This window comes from Staurois parvus, unplaced genomic scaffold, assembly GCF_062004578.1.
Source record: "Staurois parvus isolate SC_StPar_1 unplaced genomic scaffold, SC_StPar_1.0 ptg000839l, whole genome shotgun sequence".
Taxonomy (NCBI): Eukaryota; Metazoa; Chordata; class Amphibia; order Anura; family Ranidae; genus Staurois; species Staurois parvus.
In genome coordinates this window covers 60,083-78,357 of record NW_028318635.1, presented here as the reverse complement: position 1 = coordinate 78,357, position 18,275 = coordinate 60,083, and the positions used below count along the sequence as shown (strand labels likewise).

At 40.8% G+C, this 18,275-nt stretch overlaps 1 protein-coding gene across 1 annotated transcript in view; it reads left to right on the top strand.

Moving 5' to 3' along the window:
- The window catches only part of LOC149443669 (autism susceptibility gene 2 protein homolog), a 782,555-nt gene that overhangs the window by 729,373 nt on the left and 34,907 nt on the right, over nucleotides 1-18,275 (top strand). The window contains exon 3 of the mRNA XM_089655377.1: nucleotides 15,639-15,740. Within this exon, the coding sequence (XP_089511503.1) occupies nucleotides 15,639-15,740 (102 nt within the window). The remainder of the gene's footprint in view (nucleotides 1-15,638; nucleotides 15,741-18,275) is intronic.

Here is an 18,275-nt window from a genome sequence, read left to right as displayed (position 1 = left end):
TGAATGGCCTTTTCCTGACAATCCTCTCCAGGCTGCGGTCATCCCTGCTGCTCGTGCACCTTTTTCTTCCACACTTTTCCCTTCCACATAACTTTCTATTAATGTGCTTTGATACAGCACTTTGGGAACATCCAACTTCTTTTGCAATTACCTTTTGAGGCTTTCCCTCCTTATGGAGGGTGTCAATGATGGTTTTCTGCACAACTGTCAGGTCAGCGGTCTTTCCCATGGTTGTGATTCCTACTGAACCAGACTGAGAGACCATTTAAAGGCTCAGGAACCCTTTGCAGGTGTTATGGTTTAATTAGCTGATTAGAGTGGGACACTTTGAGCCTAGAGTATTGCACCTTTTCACAATATTCTAATTTTCTGAGATTGTGGATTTAGGTTTTCATGAGCTGTAAGCCATAATCATCACAATTATGACAATTCACGGCTTAACCTATCTTGCTTTGCATGTAATGAGTCTATCTCATATATTAGTTTCACCTTTTAAGTTGCATTACTGAAATAAATAAACTTTTGCATGATATTCTAATTTTTCGAGTTTCACCTGTAAATAGATTAACACAGTTGAGATTATTTTACTATTTTACTATTCACTATACTACTATACTATATACACTTTTACCCCCTTCCTGCCCAGTCCAATTTTCTTAATTAATTATTTGAGACAAATAGTTATCTTTTTGTAGTATTTAATCACTACTGTTTGGGTTTTTTTTAGCTATATAAACAACAAATACCAAAAATGTTGAAAAGAAAACACATTTCTTTATAACGGGACACAAGAGTAGGCTATAAACATGACTATCTGGGTTATGCGCCACCTATAGGTGAATGGACACTGGCAGACAAAAAAAACAGACAGGGAGGTCTCCTCTATATAACCTCACTTACACAGAAAGTCCCTCAGTTTTTTTTTGCCAGTGTCTTGTAGGTGATGGTCACTGAAATTCAGCTCTCTGGAAGAGTACTACCGGTCTCAAAAACATTCTAATAAGGAAACAGGGGACTGCACAACTGAATCCATATGGATGGCTGGATGTTAAAATGGATAGTACCAGACCCTGTTGAAAAGATGGAAGGTGCAGGCTTTGCCTGTAATGCAGCCTTACGGTGCTGGATCGTGTGTAATGGAACCTTGTGCAGTTGTTAACTGACCAAGGCGTTTCCAGCAGGGTGCTATACAGGTCCAAGACAGGGGCCCCAGGAAAGGATACGAGTCCTTGAGGATCTTTTATTAAAAAAGCCCGCAGTGATGGGTGAAGATTAGATTTTTTGTCTGTGGACAAAATGCTGCCGGGAGGTTGGTGAGTTTGCTCCCTCTTCCTTCTTTCTTAAAAAAGAAAAAGAGAGATAAGAAATAAAGGAGAGAACATATATTGTTTATTATGGGTTGTAGGGACAAACTGTTGTAGCATACAGCTCTCATATATAACCAAGACTGCCCATTTTTACAAAAGCACAGAGCCTGTTCACAGTCTTGGCCACCAGAGGGCAGTGCAGAAGCCAGCTCTATGTTCCTAGGTGCAATGAATTAAGTGAAAAGGCAGCTGTTGCTTGTTGCACTTCATTCAGTATGCGGTTCCACCTGCTTGATTTGGCCACCTCTCTTGTTGACCGCTGTTATTACTAAGTGAATGAAGTAGTTTCGACCAGCCACTTTGACTGCGAGGGGCGCATTTGCAGTCATGCGAGCATGCAGGCGGCCATCTTTCTTAAGGGTTGTGTGCATACATGTGAACTCCGGTCAACTGCAGGAGAGGGAAACAGAGCAGTCTATTCTGATCGGCATGTGAGTTTTGGGTGCATGGTACTGGTACAGCCTAGCCTAATGGAAGTAATCTGCTAGGAGAGCAAGTGCAATTTGTTACAAGCCTTAGCAGTATTGGCAGTTAACTTGGAGTGAATCATGTCTTCCAGAAGAGGGGGGAACACAGTAGGAACAGGTGTGTGAATTCCACCACCAGAGCCTAAAAGAACCTAGTCAATGTTCCGCTGTGGTAGCTTCCCCTGAAAGATCAGAAGGCATAGGGCTCTCTGAACCACTACGTTTGTCTGGCATGGTGGCAATGACTGGTGCCTGCACTTCAGCATACGTTGCTAAAGATGATTTAGCATCAGCATTGGCTGGTTTAGAGAATGAGATTGCTGGCATGATTGCTTCTATTACACAGGGAGGTGAGCAGCATGAAAGATCCCCCTCCCCTAAGCCTCATGTGTTGGAGCAAGAATGGGTAGAGGAGGCAGAGGAAGAGGCTATTGATGAATTAGATGAAGGCCAAGCAGAGGACTATGCTTCTGAAGGGTCAGTTCCTGAGGATGCATATTTATGAGTATGCATTTTTAGATGTAATTTGTTTCCGAATCACAATAGCGCTAAGCGTTATTTTATATAAGTATTATTGTATGTTGACAACCGATATGTATTTGTACTTTTTATAAGAATGCTGTCTGTTTCAAATTATTTCCTGAATTGAATTATTTAAAATATGGTCCTTTTTAATTTTAATATTGTTATTTTTTCCACTAAGCATGGGAATTATTCCTTCCGCCCCAGTGGTTTTGTCTATTTCCAGAGTTTGGAATTCATGCATGTGTGCTTGGTCCACCCTTCCACCACTTGATTATAAAAGGTGTAATGTGCATCAGTGGCCATGCCCTTGATGATTTTTTTCTTATGACGAAACATGTAGGGAGGAGCCATGGCATGTGACGTAATTACGCAATGGACCACAGCCATCTTGTTGGTTGAAAACTTCATCTGTTTTTATTGAATGCCATTTTTATGAGAATTCATGCAAGTGCAATATGTTTTCATTAAATCTGAATTTTTTAAGCTTGCTACACACTGAGGCGGTTCTGTTCTTTCTCTTGCCCATGAACTAGTGAAGATTCAACATCTGTGTGACTGGACTGCTAGTAACATGGATAAGGTCCTATTGGAAAACGCTGGATCCCCTGCCATGACCATTTGACCTATGGGCTGTATGACTGCTAGTTTTGTAGTCAACAAATTGCGGTAAGAGGCTGTGTGTTCAGTTTGTCAGTGGAAGTTCTTCTCTCTCATGGGCTTCACTATTCCTTCAGTCCCACTAGCAGTGGGAGTTCCAGATGTATCTATAGGACATTTTTGGTGGACTATATTTGGATTTGACAATTTGTTTTTCATCTTGATCGGTTAGCGCTGAATACGTATATATATTTTATGTTTATGATTGTTGGCAACAATTGTGCCAGCTACTTATTCTCATTTCCCATTTACCTGAATGCAGGTTATTTTTATTTTATTTTTGATGTATTGACTGCCTTATCTCAAGTTGTAATTTTTTACGACAATCTTTTTGGAAAATGAAGAAATGAAATGCGTTTCTTTTTCACAATTTTTTTTACATATTGTCACAGAGCAGTGCAGCATTATCATATGACAGGTGTGGCAGTGATCAGGGATACTGATTGGTTACAGTATGTAAACTTTTTTTTTCAAATTTATATATATATATATATATATATATATATATATATATTTGTTACCTACTGTGACCAGACCAGAGCAGTGCAGTGTACTCCTTTGGAGAAGTAGACAAACAGGGTTTTTTTTGTACATTATGATAACTTATCACAATGATGATCACTGCTATAAGCAATCATTCTTATGAATGACATTAATTTATTCATAGCCCATCATTATGTACTATTGTGATAAATGTGATTGGCCACAGCTATCACATGGTACAGATGCACTGTGACTGGCTCTGTCTGTACCATGTGACCATTGTGACCAATCACATAGATCATCAGAATAGTAGACAATGAATGGCTATAAATGACTATGAATGAAAGCCATTCATTGTGTACAACTGTCATGTGATCACTGTGATTGGTCACAGTGATTGCATGGTACCAAGCCTGGCCAGGTACAACGATCTGTCATACACTGTGTCCAGTGGACACAGCATGTGAGAATTCATGCTGTAGCATTTCCCCCCAGGGCATGCACAAGGTGCATGACTTAAAGAACATCATATGATATATACCTGGATCTGTAGTGCTCCTGCTCAGATATCATTTGTCTATAGGCCAAGTGGGAAGTGGTTAATAAGCAGACCATATGCAGGAATTTTTTTTAAAAATAGGTGCAGGAACTCAAGCGCAACCTCCCAAAATCCCCCCCCCCCCCCCCACACACACACACACATCCTCAAAACCTCATCAAAACTTGGGTGTGGTCACTAACATTGGAAGGGTCTTAAAGGGACAATAAATACCAGGAATGCATTATGAACAGTGTGTAGAGTTCCGGGGTGGGGGGTTTACATATGGAGTGCAGAGTTTAGGGGTGCACTGCATACAGAGTGCAGAGTTCAGGAGTGCACTGCATATAGAGCACAGTGTCCAGGGGTGTGCTACACACAAAGTTCAGAATTTGGCCTTCTCCCACAGCTGCTTACCTCTGCATCCCCCATCCACATCTCACTTTCATCCCTCTTCAGCTCTGGCCTCTGCATGCAATCCCCCCCTCCACTGCCCCTATCTTCCCCCCCCCCCTCCTTAAGAGCTCCACCACCTTCCACGTCTTGCTTTTCTTGCTGTATTAAGCTGAAGCACCCAGCAGGCTGTAGTATCCACCTCCTCACTGTAGGTGGCTCTGCCTCTTTCACTAGCAGGGAGATCATCCAGTGGGGGTGTTGGCATCCGCACGACACCTGCATCTCCCTTGTCCCCATCCTGCACTCAGTGTGAGCCACTCAGGATATCAGATCCATGGGAGCTGTCAGACAAGCTGACTCTTGTAAACCCAGGAGTCAGACCTATATATTTACAAGTGATAGTGGTTCATCCAAGAGCTGAATTCAACCAAGTTCCAGTTGAAAAAAAAGCCCTGACCTAATGTGCTAAGTTAAGTAAGATCTGCATAAAGTAGACTGTGATTGGTTACAGTAGAACGTGAATTTAGCATATAGCTCCTTGTACTTTTTTACTTAAATATGCTGACATATACAGGTAAGTCACAGATTACATAAATGCAATGCTTCCAAAAAATATGCATATAGACATCCATGTGTGCAAGAGTAGAGTAGTAAATAAAATATCTGCATGTAAAAACTGCAGTTCCTTTAAATTAATTGAGCCATCTTTATTTTTATGCATACAGTTTTTAGCTTGTTTTGTCATCTGAACTTATACTTTTATATTGTATGATCATTTCCTAACATCTTTGAGGTATTGTTATTCTTGATCATACTTCTGCAAATCATTACATTTGTTTACTTCCTTGCAATTACAGTGTCCTGCTGTTTCCCATCATATTCTAGACACTAGATTTTTACATCTGTGAAAAGTCTTTGCTAATATCTAGACTGAGCTCTAGATTTTTTTAAATATTTGAGAAACCATCATACATACTTACTCCAACATAGTTTTCCTGATGAATTTCTCAATAATGCGATTGGCCATTCAGTTCAGGAGAGGTTGTGTATTTTTATTATTACTACAGGTTTCCTTACTTATATCTATACAAAAATCAATGCCTCATTTGGTATACTGAAACCCTGTCACATACAACGATTGTTTTAAGTTATAGTCATGTCATAGCTGTAATGTTACAAGATTTATTGCTGGTGACAGCTTCTCTCCTACTCAGAGATCAGGTAGAGAAAATGAAGAACAATAAATTAAATAATTCTGCAACTTTTTTTTAGCTCAAACATTGTTAAATTAGAAAAAAAAATATTCTGACATTCTTTTTTTTCTTCAAGTTATCTGCTTTACTGGTAACATATAATTATTGTGAAACTACTAAAAAAGTTACATAGGATATTAGATATTTTCCTTGTGTTTCCACCTTTACTTTAGATCCTTTTGTTGGGTACACATGATGTATTGTACTTTCTAGAGTTTTGCAGGAGCTCTGCCACTTTCCTTCAGATGTCAACCACTAACCATGCAGGTGCTTCATCTGGTGTGTCATCTGGGTTAAAAAAAATAGCAGTTGCTGGGAACAGGATGAAGCACAACAACAAGCTAGATATGTTAAAGGAATCAGAGGCAGTAAAGTTACAAATTGGGGTGGTTGCCATCATTGTTGGGCATCCAATGTGTCCCTGTACCTTTAAGTAGGAGTGGGCTCCCTCCAGGCAAACCTTCCCTTAATTTATCAACTGCTATACAGTATATGCTCAAAATTGGAGACTCTCTAAACTATAGAGTTAGGACTGCAGTATATAGAGGAGCCTTAACGTGGACACTGTGGCTTCCACTTATATTTGCAAAATTATGTGCAACGAAACCCTCTGCTCTTAACATGAATCATTAGACAGGGTAGCTTTGGCTTCTTTGCAGGATAGCTGGTAAGCTTGCTAATAAATTTTTGTTTGTTTGTGACTTGTGTTGCCCTTGCATGTGCACGTTACTGCAAAGGCTAATTATAAATTGGGGTGGTTGCCATCTGTTTATATAACTTGTTTGCTGATTTGGTGTGGGGCCACATTGGATGCCTTCAGCTGCAATTGTTCTATTGCTGGTCATCCAATGTGTCCCTGTACCTTTAAGGAGGAGTGGGCTCCCTCCAGGCAAACCTTCCCTTAATTTATCAACTGCTATATATGCTCTAACTTGGAGACTCTCAAAACTATAGTTAGGACTGCAGCATACAGAGAAGCCTTGACGTGGGCACTGCAGCAAATATATTTTCAAATGTGTGCAACAAAACCCACTGTTTTTAATGTAAATTGTTAGACAGGGTCAGTTTGGTACCTTTAAGTAGGAGTGGGCTCCCTCCAGGCAAACCTTCCCTTAATTTATCAACTGCTATACAGTATATGCTCAAATTTGGAGACTTTCTAAACTATAGAGTTAGGACCGCAGTATATAGAGTAGTTTTAACGAGGACACTGTGGCTTCCACATATATTTGCAAAAATGTGTGCAACAAAACCCTCTGCTCTTAACGCGAATCATTAGACAAAGTAAATTTGGCTTCTTTGCAGGATAGCTGGTAAGTGTACTGAGAAATTTTTGTTTATTTGTGATTTGTGTTGCCCTTGCATGTGCACGTTACTGCAAAGGCTAATTATAAATTGGGGTGGTTGCCATCTGTTTATATAGCTTTATAACACACCGTATATCTCCAGGTAAACAATATATATATAAATACATATATATTCTACCTTTCTGAATACAAACTGCGCCCCAAATAATAAATGATCATAAAAATAGCCGCTACTTTCTACTGTGAGCAAAAAAGTGTAACAAATAAATAATATTTTTGTATATGAGTGAACATCCTTCTCTGGAGAAATATATGTTTATACCAAAGCGATTTTTGCCAACCATGAGATTGGGAGGCAAATAAAGTTGCTGAGTTCACACCTAAAAGGGGAGCACAGCACTGTTTGAAAATTTATTTAGTCACGTGGTGGTTTTAGTTGAAATTTAATTCACATGGTGATTTAAAAAAGGACTGACTTATTGATGGACTTTTTATTTATGAATATTTTTATATGATTTACAGAGCGCTTTTTTTTTGTTATTTCAAAATATTATTTATTTGTTACAATGTTTATATAGCTTGTTTGCTGATTTGGTGTGGGGCCACGTTGGATGCCTTCAGCTGCAATTGTTCTATTGTTGGTCATCCAGTGTGTCCCTGTACCTTTAAGGAGGAGTGGGCTCCCTCCAGGCAAACCTACCCTTAATTTATCCACTGCTATATATGCTCTAACTTGGAGACTCTCAAAACTATAGTTAGGACTGCAGCATACAGAGAAGCCTTGACGTGGTCACTGCGGCAAATATATTTTCAAATGTGTGCAACGAAACCCACTGTTTTTAATGTAAATTGTTAGACAGGGTGAGTTTGGTTTGCTTGCAGGCTGCTGGGAAATTTTTGTTTTTTTGTGAAGGTACAGTGCTAATGCCTGCTTCTTCTAGTGATCTTCGTGAAGCCAGTTTCACCAAATCTGTAGAAAATAGGGGAGTTGTGGTCTTTTTAACATGTTTTAAATACACCTAAGAAAAAGATCAGTGTAAAGTGTATCTAAAGTCTTTTTTTAGATTTGATTAGAGTGGTTTCATTAGAGTGCTAAAGGAGCTTTATTGCTGCCTTTTTTTTCTGCTAGGTATATTTACCCTCTCTATTTATCCTGGTTACTACTGTCACTGAGGCTAAAAGTGAACAAAAATCCCCAAATATTGGCAAATTCTCTTAAAGGACCCCACCACCTCCATCACCATCCATACTCTGTTGATCCTTATTGATACTTGCCCTTGTCATGGTCCCTTGTTGCTCCCTTTTCATGCTGGAGCCCTTGTTAATGTCAGGTAAGTCAAGGTATGGGACAGCATGTTTTGGTTGCTTGCCATTGTCATATATAAGCTATTTTATTATTGTCAAGCAAGATTTTTAAACTGTTTTGACAGGTTGACCCATTTCTCTATAATCACAGCTGTCAAATACTTGAAAGTGACAACATATATATATAACTGATTCCCATTCCTAAAACCTGGGGGGAAGCAGATGGATGTGTTGCCAATATCAGCCAATCAGTTTGCAGCCATCCCTTTTGCAGTGAAAGATGAAGATAGACAGCAGACATTATCTTAGTTTCTCTCTAAATACAATACCTTTTGTTTTGCTTTGCTATTGGAAGAAATATAAAAAGTGAGCCTTATAACATTTTATATCGCTGTTGTCAGTAATGTGACTAGAGACAGTAAATGATACAAAAGGCAGGCTGCAAGAAAGGTGAAGGAAGTGAACTGATAAAAGGCTCACAACTTTCGTTGGATTACTTTAATACAGTAAATTAAACAATTATATCCAGAGATGGCCTCCTGTGGTTTTTCTGATGGCAGGATTAGTATGTGGATTTGAGGGGACACACATTTTTTTCTGCTGTGTAGGTCAAGTGAGAAGTAGTTGCTCAGTGACTAAAAGTCTGCTGTGGGATTAGCCATAATTAGAAGATGGAGAGTGGCAGCCAGCTAATCAACATTGAGTTCTCACACACTTCAGCTGCAGTTAAGAGCTCTGTGGAATGCTTGCTGCAGGAGCAGCTGGTGCCTTGAAAATTGAATAAACACACAATAAAAATAGGTTATTGCATTCTAATAGCTATGTACCACTCTATTCTCACCACAAGATTTGATTCCTAACTAGCCGAACACTTACAAAATGTGTGAATTATATTCTGTTTTTCAGTATTCATTTTTCAATGATCAATGCAAAATTAAAATGACACTAACCTCAAAATCTTTTCATTCTCAAACTAATTACAGCTTTTTGCTACCTTTATGTCATTATGTGCATCCTTTTTTTCTTCTTTTGCTTTTTCACAGTTCATTAATTTTTGAAGTGGAGAACCTGGGCCCTGTTCTTGGCACAAGGCTTTCATTGCCAAAAGGAATTAAAAATGACACAATTCCCTCTAGTGTCCCTAACCTCTTACCCATTACTAACCATTATAGGCTCAATTGCTCAGGCTAAGTTCACATCTGGGCGGGTGGTGCCGCTGCAGATCCGCATAAAAATCCGTACAGCTGCACCATCTGCACAGAGAAATGCGGACCTGCGGGTGGGTGCCATTAGTTCTAATGGCATGTCACCCGCACTGGAAAATGCAACCGTACTGGGAACCAAGGTTCCCGTGCGGGCTACATTTTCAGAAGTGCAGGGACTTCTTCTCTGTGTGTCACAGGGCACAGGAGTCCATTCAAATGATTGGGCTCTCGTGCCCACGCAAAATATGGCCCACAAGGCCAAATATATGTGAACTGGGGCTGAAAGTGACACTAAAGCTTCCTTTTTATTCTTTTAAAATAATAAACATGTCTATACTTACCTGCTCTGTGCAGTGATTTTGCACAGAGCAGCCCCGGTCCTCTTCTTTTCGGGTCTGCGCTGGCACCACTGGGTCCTCCCCCTCGAGCAGTGCTCCCAGGGAAAGCTGCTCACCCTGGGGGTACTGCTGCTTGCTCATCCTCAAGCTGCTGCTCTATGCATCTATAAGACACATAGAGCCATGGTTCAGCCTGCTCTCTCCTCATTGGCTCACTGGCTGTGATTGACAGCAGTGGGAGTCAATGGTTTCCCTCTGCTGTCGCAGCAAATGAGGAGGAAGTGTCCCCAGACAGCAGAAGCTGTGGAGAACATCGCTGGATCAGAGGGGGCTCAGGTAAGGATTGGGTTAGGGGGCTTCACAATGTGCAGAAGGTTTTTTACCTGCAAGAGAGTACATGAAGGTAAAACACCTTCTGCCTTTAGAACCACTTTAAGCCTTCCACTACCTAAACACTTCAAGTAGTTGTAAGCCCTTACATATACCCAGTAAGGTGACTAGCCTCAATTGATACACAGAGATGAAACAAATCCTCCTACATGGGCTGTACCTGTTCTACAGTCTTCTCTTCATCCATTCAAAGTCCTGAATGTTAAAGCTTTTCTGAGACTTTATAAAAAAGGGGGCAGAGAGCTGAAGTTACAATCAGCAGAGCTCAGTGAGGGGAGCTGTGAGAGCTGATTGAAGGGAAGGGACACACCCGTTCCACACAGCCCATAGGAACAGAGCTGCTATCACTCTGTTGGATGTCCTTCCCCTATCTCCATTTTTGTCCTGGTTTCAGAAAATCTTGTTAGAAGTGACTCATGCTGATAGCAGAGGAACAAGTCAGCAGACAGAAATGACACTTAGTGCTCTTAATTGAGACAAATACACACGATAGAGGGATATGTTGTGTTCATATTGCATGTCTGAAGTTTACAACCCTTTTTTAAAGCCTTAACTCAAGCAAATTGAGACAAATACTCCTAGATTGTAAGCTCGTAAGAGTAGGGCCCTCTTACCCCTCGTACGCTGTCTGTCTTTGTTGTACTGTGCCATGTATTGTCCCCCCCTATTGTACAGCGCTGAGCAAACCCTTTGGCGCTATATAAACTCGTAGTAATAATAATAATAATAATAATAAATTGTTTGTATAGAAAGAGTTGGGAATATTTAAAATTCCTGTTAGATTTTTTATTTATTGAATAAAATTGACATCCACTCAATTTATGACCACCTTTTTAAACTAAGGTACACATGGAAAGGACATTTAGCAAAACAAACAATTTAAAAGTTCCCCAGTGCACTTACTAGCTGGTCAAAAAGTACACTACCAATCAATCTGAGACATTTGAGGTTATGGTTGCACATTTGCAAATATATGTGAAAGCTACAGTGACTTGTCAAGTCCTCTCTAGATAGCATGGTCCCTAAGTCTAATCTATGAGACCCTCCATCTTAGAGCATATATATCAATGAATAAATTGAGAGAGGATATGCTGGAAGGTAGTCCATTGTAGGTAGTCCCTCTTTAAAGTATAACTCCACTTAAGAGAAAACAATGCCCTTTGGGAGATTTATGTACATTGCAAGGATTCTGAAGAAAAGGATGCTTGTTTCACCACATTTCTAGAAGACCTGATTTCTGAATGAGAGGACCTGATCACTGGGTTCACTTTCAGTGTTCTAATATGGAATATTGCAGTGTCTGTGTACCTTTAGAAATAGTTAACCTTTAAAAGAAGTATCTCACCTAAACTGAAATTCATATTGCAGGGGATTCCTAAAATTGTATTTGTATCTTAGTGCAGACATCTAAATCAGTGAGTCTATCACACAAGCAGGGAATGACATTTCTGGGAATATTCTGTACACCAACTGTATATGGAATGGCACCAATAGGGATAAGCTGAACTGGGTTGGGTTCAGTTTGACCAGGGTCTAGCAAACTTCAAAGAAGTTTGGATGCTGAACCCAAACTCAGCTGAAATCACTGAGAGCTGAATCTGTTGTATTAACTGCTTGCCTGCCGCCCTATAGCAGATATACTGCTACAGAACGGCACAGCTGTACAAAATCATGTACATATACGTGATTTGCAATTCCAGGTAGGGGACGCTTGCCACTATTGACTGCTGGGGATGTCAATCACGGGATTCCAGCCTGCGATTCCTGGCCGGGACTAAGTGATTGTCGGCAGGGCTGAGAGGGGAGAGATCTGTGTGTAAATAACGCAAATCTCTCTCCTGTCAGCATGGACATACTGCTTTGTATCTTTCAAGACAGCAGATAAATACAAAGCAGCATGTCTCCCAAGTAAAATAGCACACAGTACAAAATGTAAAAACACACACAGCACACAGTTAACCCTTTGATCGCTCCAGTGTCCCAGTTCAGTTCAGTGTCAGCGCTTTTTATTTGCACTGATCACTGTATTAGTGTCACTGGGGATATCAGTGGCAGTTAGTCAGTTCCCACCCAGTGTCAGAATGCCCGCCGCGGTCCCACTATAAGTCGCTGATCACCGCCCTTACTAGTATATAAAAAAAGTAAAAATTGCAGTATATATACCGCCATTTGTAGATGCTACAAGTTTCGCATAAACCAATTAATATACAATTATTGGGATTTTTTTCTTAGCAAAGACATGTAGCAGAATACATTTTGGCCTAAATTTATGACGGATTAAATTTTTTTCTATTGGATATGTTTTATAGTGAAAAGTCAAAAAATATATTTTTTTTTTTTCAAAATTGTCGGTCTTTTTTTGGCTCCAAAAAATAAAAAAATGCAGAGGTGATCAAATACCATCAAAAGAAAGCTCTATTTATGGGAAAAAATTACTTAAATTGAATTCATGTACAGCGTAGCATGACCGCGTAATTGTCAGTTAAAGTACGCAGCGACATATCACAAAAAATGGCCTGGTCAGGAAGGGGGGTAAATCCATAGCAAAGTGGTTAAAATGCACATTTTGTTGGCTTATAGGCAAGTGATTATCAGAAAATAACTTGGGAAGGGTATCTGCTCTGGAAACATGTACCAGTGAAAAATTGTTTTTTAAAAATTACATTTGTCCAGAAGCAGTGATTTTTTTAAAGCACTGACTCTTACAAAGGTAAATGGATTCAAATTGCCATTTCCCTTCTGGATTCTATTTAAAAAATACTATGCAGACCCAAACAAAGGTCCCCCAAAATACATAGCAGTCTGCAATGTATTTTGGGGATCTTTGGAGAGGCCGGTGTACTTTTTTTCTTAAAAGAAGATGGCAAAGAAATGTAAATTGCCTGGAATTGAAACTGTATAATTTTTTGGGAAATGCCACTTTTGTTGTAGCACATCCTACAGCAACAAAAAAAAAGTAAAAATGAAAAGCATGAAACAAAAAATCCAATTGCATTTGAATCTGGTGTGAATTTTAATTGGGTACCCCACTAAAAAAAATATGTGAGGTTCCCCAGGTAATCAATACCAGAATCCTTGGGTTTAATTTGGATTTAAAGGGTTCCCCTCACACAAAACAATGTCATACCAGACCCTTAAACCTCCTGAACCATACCAGGCCACATGCCCTCAATATGGGGGGGGCCTTGCTAGGGTGTACCTCCATGGTCAAAGCACATTGTTTCCATGTTGATGAGGACAAGGGCCTCTTCCCCAGAACCCTGGCTGGAGGTTGTGTGGGTTTGCATGTAGGAAACTTATCAGAATCTGAAAGCCCCCTTTAAAAAAGTGGGGGGCATATACCGTTACCTTACGTGAAAGAGTAAGGGATACATAGTACCCCTACTAATTCACACACACAAAAAAAATAAAATAAATAAAGACGAAGGAAAAAAGTTCCTCAGTGTAAATCCATTGCCAATCACAATGCATGCCACTCGTCGTTTCACAAAAATAAAAACCTAACACACTTGTGCACATGACCTATCCTGAAAGTGCTGCTTGCCAAATGTCAGGTCACCGAGCTATCATCAGCTATACATGGGAAGAGGCAGGTATTGTAGTGACATAACCAAATATAGACTGACAACTCATGGGGCCCCTGGGCAATAGGGGATCATGGGGCCCCTGTGTCCTTGCCTCAAAAAAGCCTATGAAAAAGGTACCGGAGCATCTCATGGGGCCCCCTACTGACCCCGGGCCCTCGGGCAGTGCCCGAGTTTCCAAATGGTCAGTCCGCCCCTGGTATAGACAGTGATTATATTTGGACAGCCATGTCACTTCTATCCGCACCCTTCTGCTTATATGGATGGGGATTGGAAGTTTATCAAATGTAAGTTGGAAGAGAATCTGTTTTAAAAAAAGAGGAATAATTTCTAGTAGCTCTGTAGGTATAAATTAGCAACATGTGCACTGATTACTCAAGTGACACTTTATGCAGTGCTCTGTTAATCATGGAATTAAAACATGCCCTACTCAGTGAAAGTCATTGGCATTATTTATGGTCAAGAACTGAGGTGAAGCTTTTTCTGATTAATGTTGTAACCAAAAATTCTAAATTAGTATAAGGCCCCATTCACAGTAGTGTGATTTCAGATGCAACTTCTGTTGCACAGGATCACATAACAATGGAAGCACATTGCTTTCAATAGTACCTGTTCACATCAATGCAATGCTACTGCAATGCGACTTTGGAGAAGGTGCTATTGCCTACTTTGCTACAATGCAGTGCCCCATAGACTTTGGTAGAGTACTCCAAAAGCGTGTGTACTTTTTCATCCTAACAACCATGAGTCATCCCTACTGTCAGCAGTGGACTCCCCCTGACAGCAGAATGTAATCAAAAGAGCCAGCATTAAAAAAAATGGTGTAGCTGTCCCCCCAATCTATACCAGGCCCTTCAGTCTGATAAATATTTTAAGTGGAACCATGTAAAAAAAAAAGCAAAAAAAGCAGGAGACAAGCATGTGCTCCATCCAGGAACCATTCCAGGCTACATGCCCTCAATCCATATTGAGGGCCCCTTCCCCAAAACCCTAACCCGGTGGTTGGGAGGGTTCAAGGATGACTTATCAGAATCTGGAAGCCCCCTTTAGCAAGGGGGGCCCCAGATCCCATCCTCCCATAGGAATGTGTATGGGGGGGTCACTCACCATCACTTGGCTCCCGCTGAATGACAGCGTTGCTTCTCTCCCACTGCTAAGTAAACAAAGGGGTAAGTGCACCTAGTGAGGTCACCAGAGTTGTCAAGTCAGTGTTTTTTTTTCTGGGTCAACGGGTAGAGTTCATCATAATTGACCTGGACCTACTACACTGGATAACGTGATTGACAATGGATGTGCATCGGGGGGGCTTTTTTTTAGTAAAGGACTTGTCAAAAACTGTGTTGTGTTTTTATTTACTTTTGACCCCCTGGCAAAGAATCTCCACATGTTGAGGACATGAGAGCCCATGCCTTTTTTTTTTCAAATATCAGTTCTTTTGTTTACACTCTGCTGTCAGCGGGGAATCCCCTTTGGACAGCAGGGTTGACTCCAGGTGTCGGCTTCTTAACAACCAATCTCTCATCCCTGCTGTTGACAGCAGGGATGAGTCTCAGTAGTAAATGCATAAAAAAGTGTAAAAATTCACACTGCAGTTGCACTACAAAATGGCACTGGGATTCGGGTCAAATTTGCATTGTATTAGTGTGAACCAGGCCAAAGTGTGAACAAATGTTATATTTATTAATGATTTTATGTTCTAACAGGATTTCTCAAAAAGATAAAACCACCGTTTATTACAAATATGGTATGCATGCAAAGAAATACAAAAAAAGTAAGTCTGTATGTACTGTATGTAATTCTTCTTCTTCTTTCTCTGTCTTTAGCTGAAACCACTACAGAACAACTGCAGAGACAGTGACAGCGAAAGTCCGAACAAAGAATCAAAGCCTTCACAGAGAGGCACTTCACATGAACGACTAAGTGATGTAAGTACAACATGTATAAAATTAAGGCTATGAAAATGAGAATGTATAATTAAATCTGATTACTTTTATGGGTATAAAGAAAAGATGACAATGTATGGCACGGCCACTGTAGTGACTTTATTAATCATTTTGCTGCATATGCTATGCAGTGATTGTATTTTTATTTGCATATTACTGTGCAGAGAAGTTTTTTTGTTAGTGCAGGTCAACAAAGAATAAGCCCTGAAATAACTAAGCAGAAAGACTAGAGGTCACCAGCAAAATTCAATCATTTCAATAATTTTATTGTGAAAGCAGTGTCACATTAATCAGAATACTCCATGTTTCTGGGCTTTGCAAGGGGTACTTCTTCAAGAGAACATAGTGACACAGTGTCAGTATGTTTCTTCGAGGAATGAACCCTGTGAGGCCCAGAAACATTGGCTATTATAACTAATGTTACACCTCTTTGTCAATAAAAGGTGTGGAATAAATATTATAAGAGTGCTGGTAACTTCTTGTTTTTCCATCGGAATCTTGCACCATTCACTGTGGTCATTACGAGCTCCCACTTGCCACTTTAATTGAACATTGCAAGGGGTATTCTTTAACATGAACTGCATAATTTTCCTGAATCTGAACAATTCTCAAACCCACAGGCCGCAGACCGGTACCAGTATGTGGCCTGTTGATGACCGGGCACATGGCAAGAGGTGATTGGCAACCCTGGTCCAGACAAGACTATCACAGACTACGGTCACTGCTCACCTCCTGCTGTGCAGCCATGCCACTTAGCCTGTGTGTCCTCTCCCACATCTCCTGCCCAGCTACCGATGTCATCCTATCAGCAGGGCAGGAGCAGCTGGAGATCCACAGAGAAAGTGGATATTTACATATTAACAAGTGGGTAATCGTCTGCTTGTTAACATGATAAGTTGAGTAGCTCCTGCCCTCTGTCCAGATCTGCAGCTCCTCCCGTCCCCTGCCCTGCTGATAAGATGACATTGGCGGCTGAGTGGGAGATGCAAGAGAGAACACACAGGCTGATAATTGCCCCTGCCCTGTCAATGGTAGGACTGTGCAGAGAGGCAGAGATTTAAAGGGGTCACTGTGATGTTCGAGAGGAAAGGGGGGCCATGACTGCAAGAGGTACTGTGATGGGGAGAGCTGTGATTGCTAGGGGCACTGTAATGTAAAGGGGCACTGTGATATAAAGAGGACTGCACTGTAAAGGGGCACTGTAATATTTGCAGTGCAGTCCCCTTTATATCACAGTGCCTCTCTACAATGCAGTCACCTTTACATCATGGTGCCCCTTTACAGTGCAGTCCCATTACATTAATTTAAAGGGGACCTCTCTAACATCACAGTGACCCCTTTAACTCTCTGCTGTGGGAGTACACTGTGGGACAGCTTTAAAGGGGAAATGTGATGTAAAGGGGGACTGTTAAACACTACACTGATATAAAGGGGGGTTGTGGTGTGAAGGACTCTGAGGACTGACTCCATGAATATCATCCCCCCAGTCCTTGAAAAAATTGATTGCCACTAAACTGGTCCCTGGTGCCAAAAAACTTGGGGACTGCTGCTATAATCAACACTCTCTAAGGCATGCCATAGAATTTTCTTTCCTGGAACCATAGGTACAATCAGCCTGCCCATAAATGGATAATCTGGAATGGTCCCTGCTGAAGAAGCATAATTTTGATCCACCTATGGCCGGCTTAAGATGTGCTATTGATTAGATTATTGTTTTAGGGGGGTCAGACCACTGGAATACTTGCCCATTATTTTGTGTTACAGTTCTATGTTATGAATTTACTGTGGTGGCAGCATTGGGTTTTTTAAAACGATTGTAAATGGAATTTTTTTGTTAAATAACAAGCATGATGTACTTCAATGGTTTTTCATACAGCATCTCTGATCCTCCTCTTCTCTGGTCCCCTGTCAGCCCTCCTGGCTCCCACTTCCCCCTCCCCCCTCCCCATCTGAGTGCCTTCATAGCAAGCCACTTGCTATGGGGGCACTCATGCAAGCTCGCTCCCGAGCCGTGCTCTGTGTGCCCATTGACACACACAGTGCAGCTCGACCCTACTCACTCTTCATTGGCTATGATTGACAGCAGCAGGAGACAGTGGTGCCTGCTGCAGCTTCTGAGCCAGTGAGGAGAGAGAGCAGCGATGTTGGTCTTGAACATGGTGCTGTATCATCATTGGGCTCAGGTAAGTATAGGAGGGGCTGGGGGGAGATCTGCACTACCTTAATGCATAGAATGCATTTAAGAACAAACTAAAACTGGTCCCAAACCATTAGGGATGATCGAATCTGCTTGGGTTCGATTCACAGGAGATTAGATAAAAACTTGAAAATAGCAAAATCCAGATTTAACATTGAATCTCCTTGCAGTGTATGGGGATGGGGGGAAATTCCTGCTAGTAAAACCTGTCCAGTTTAGGGGCTAAGAGGAAAGCTATTTTGTCAAGCATAAAAAAAACTTTAAACAATTACTGCACAGTAGGGAAGGATCCTTTAAATGTGAATTTCAGAGCAATGTGG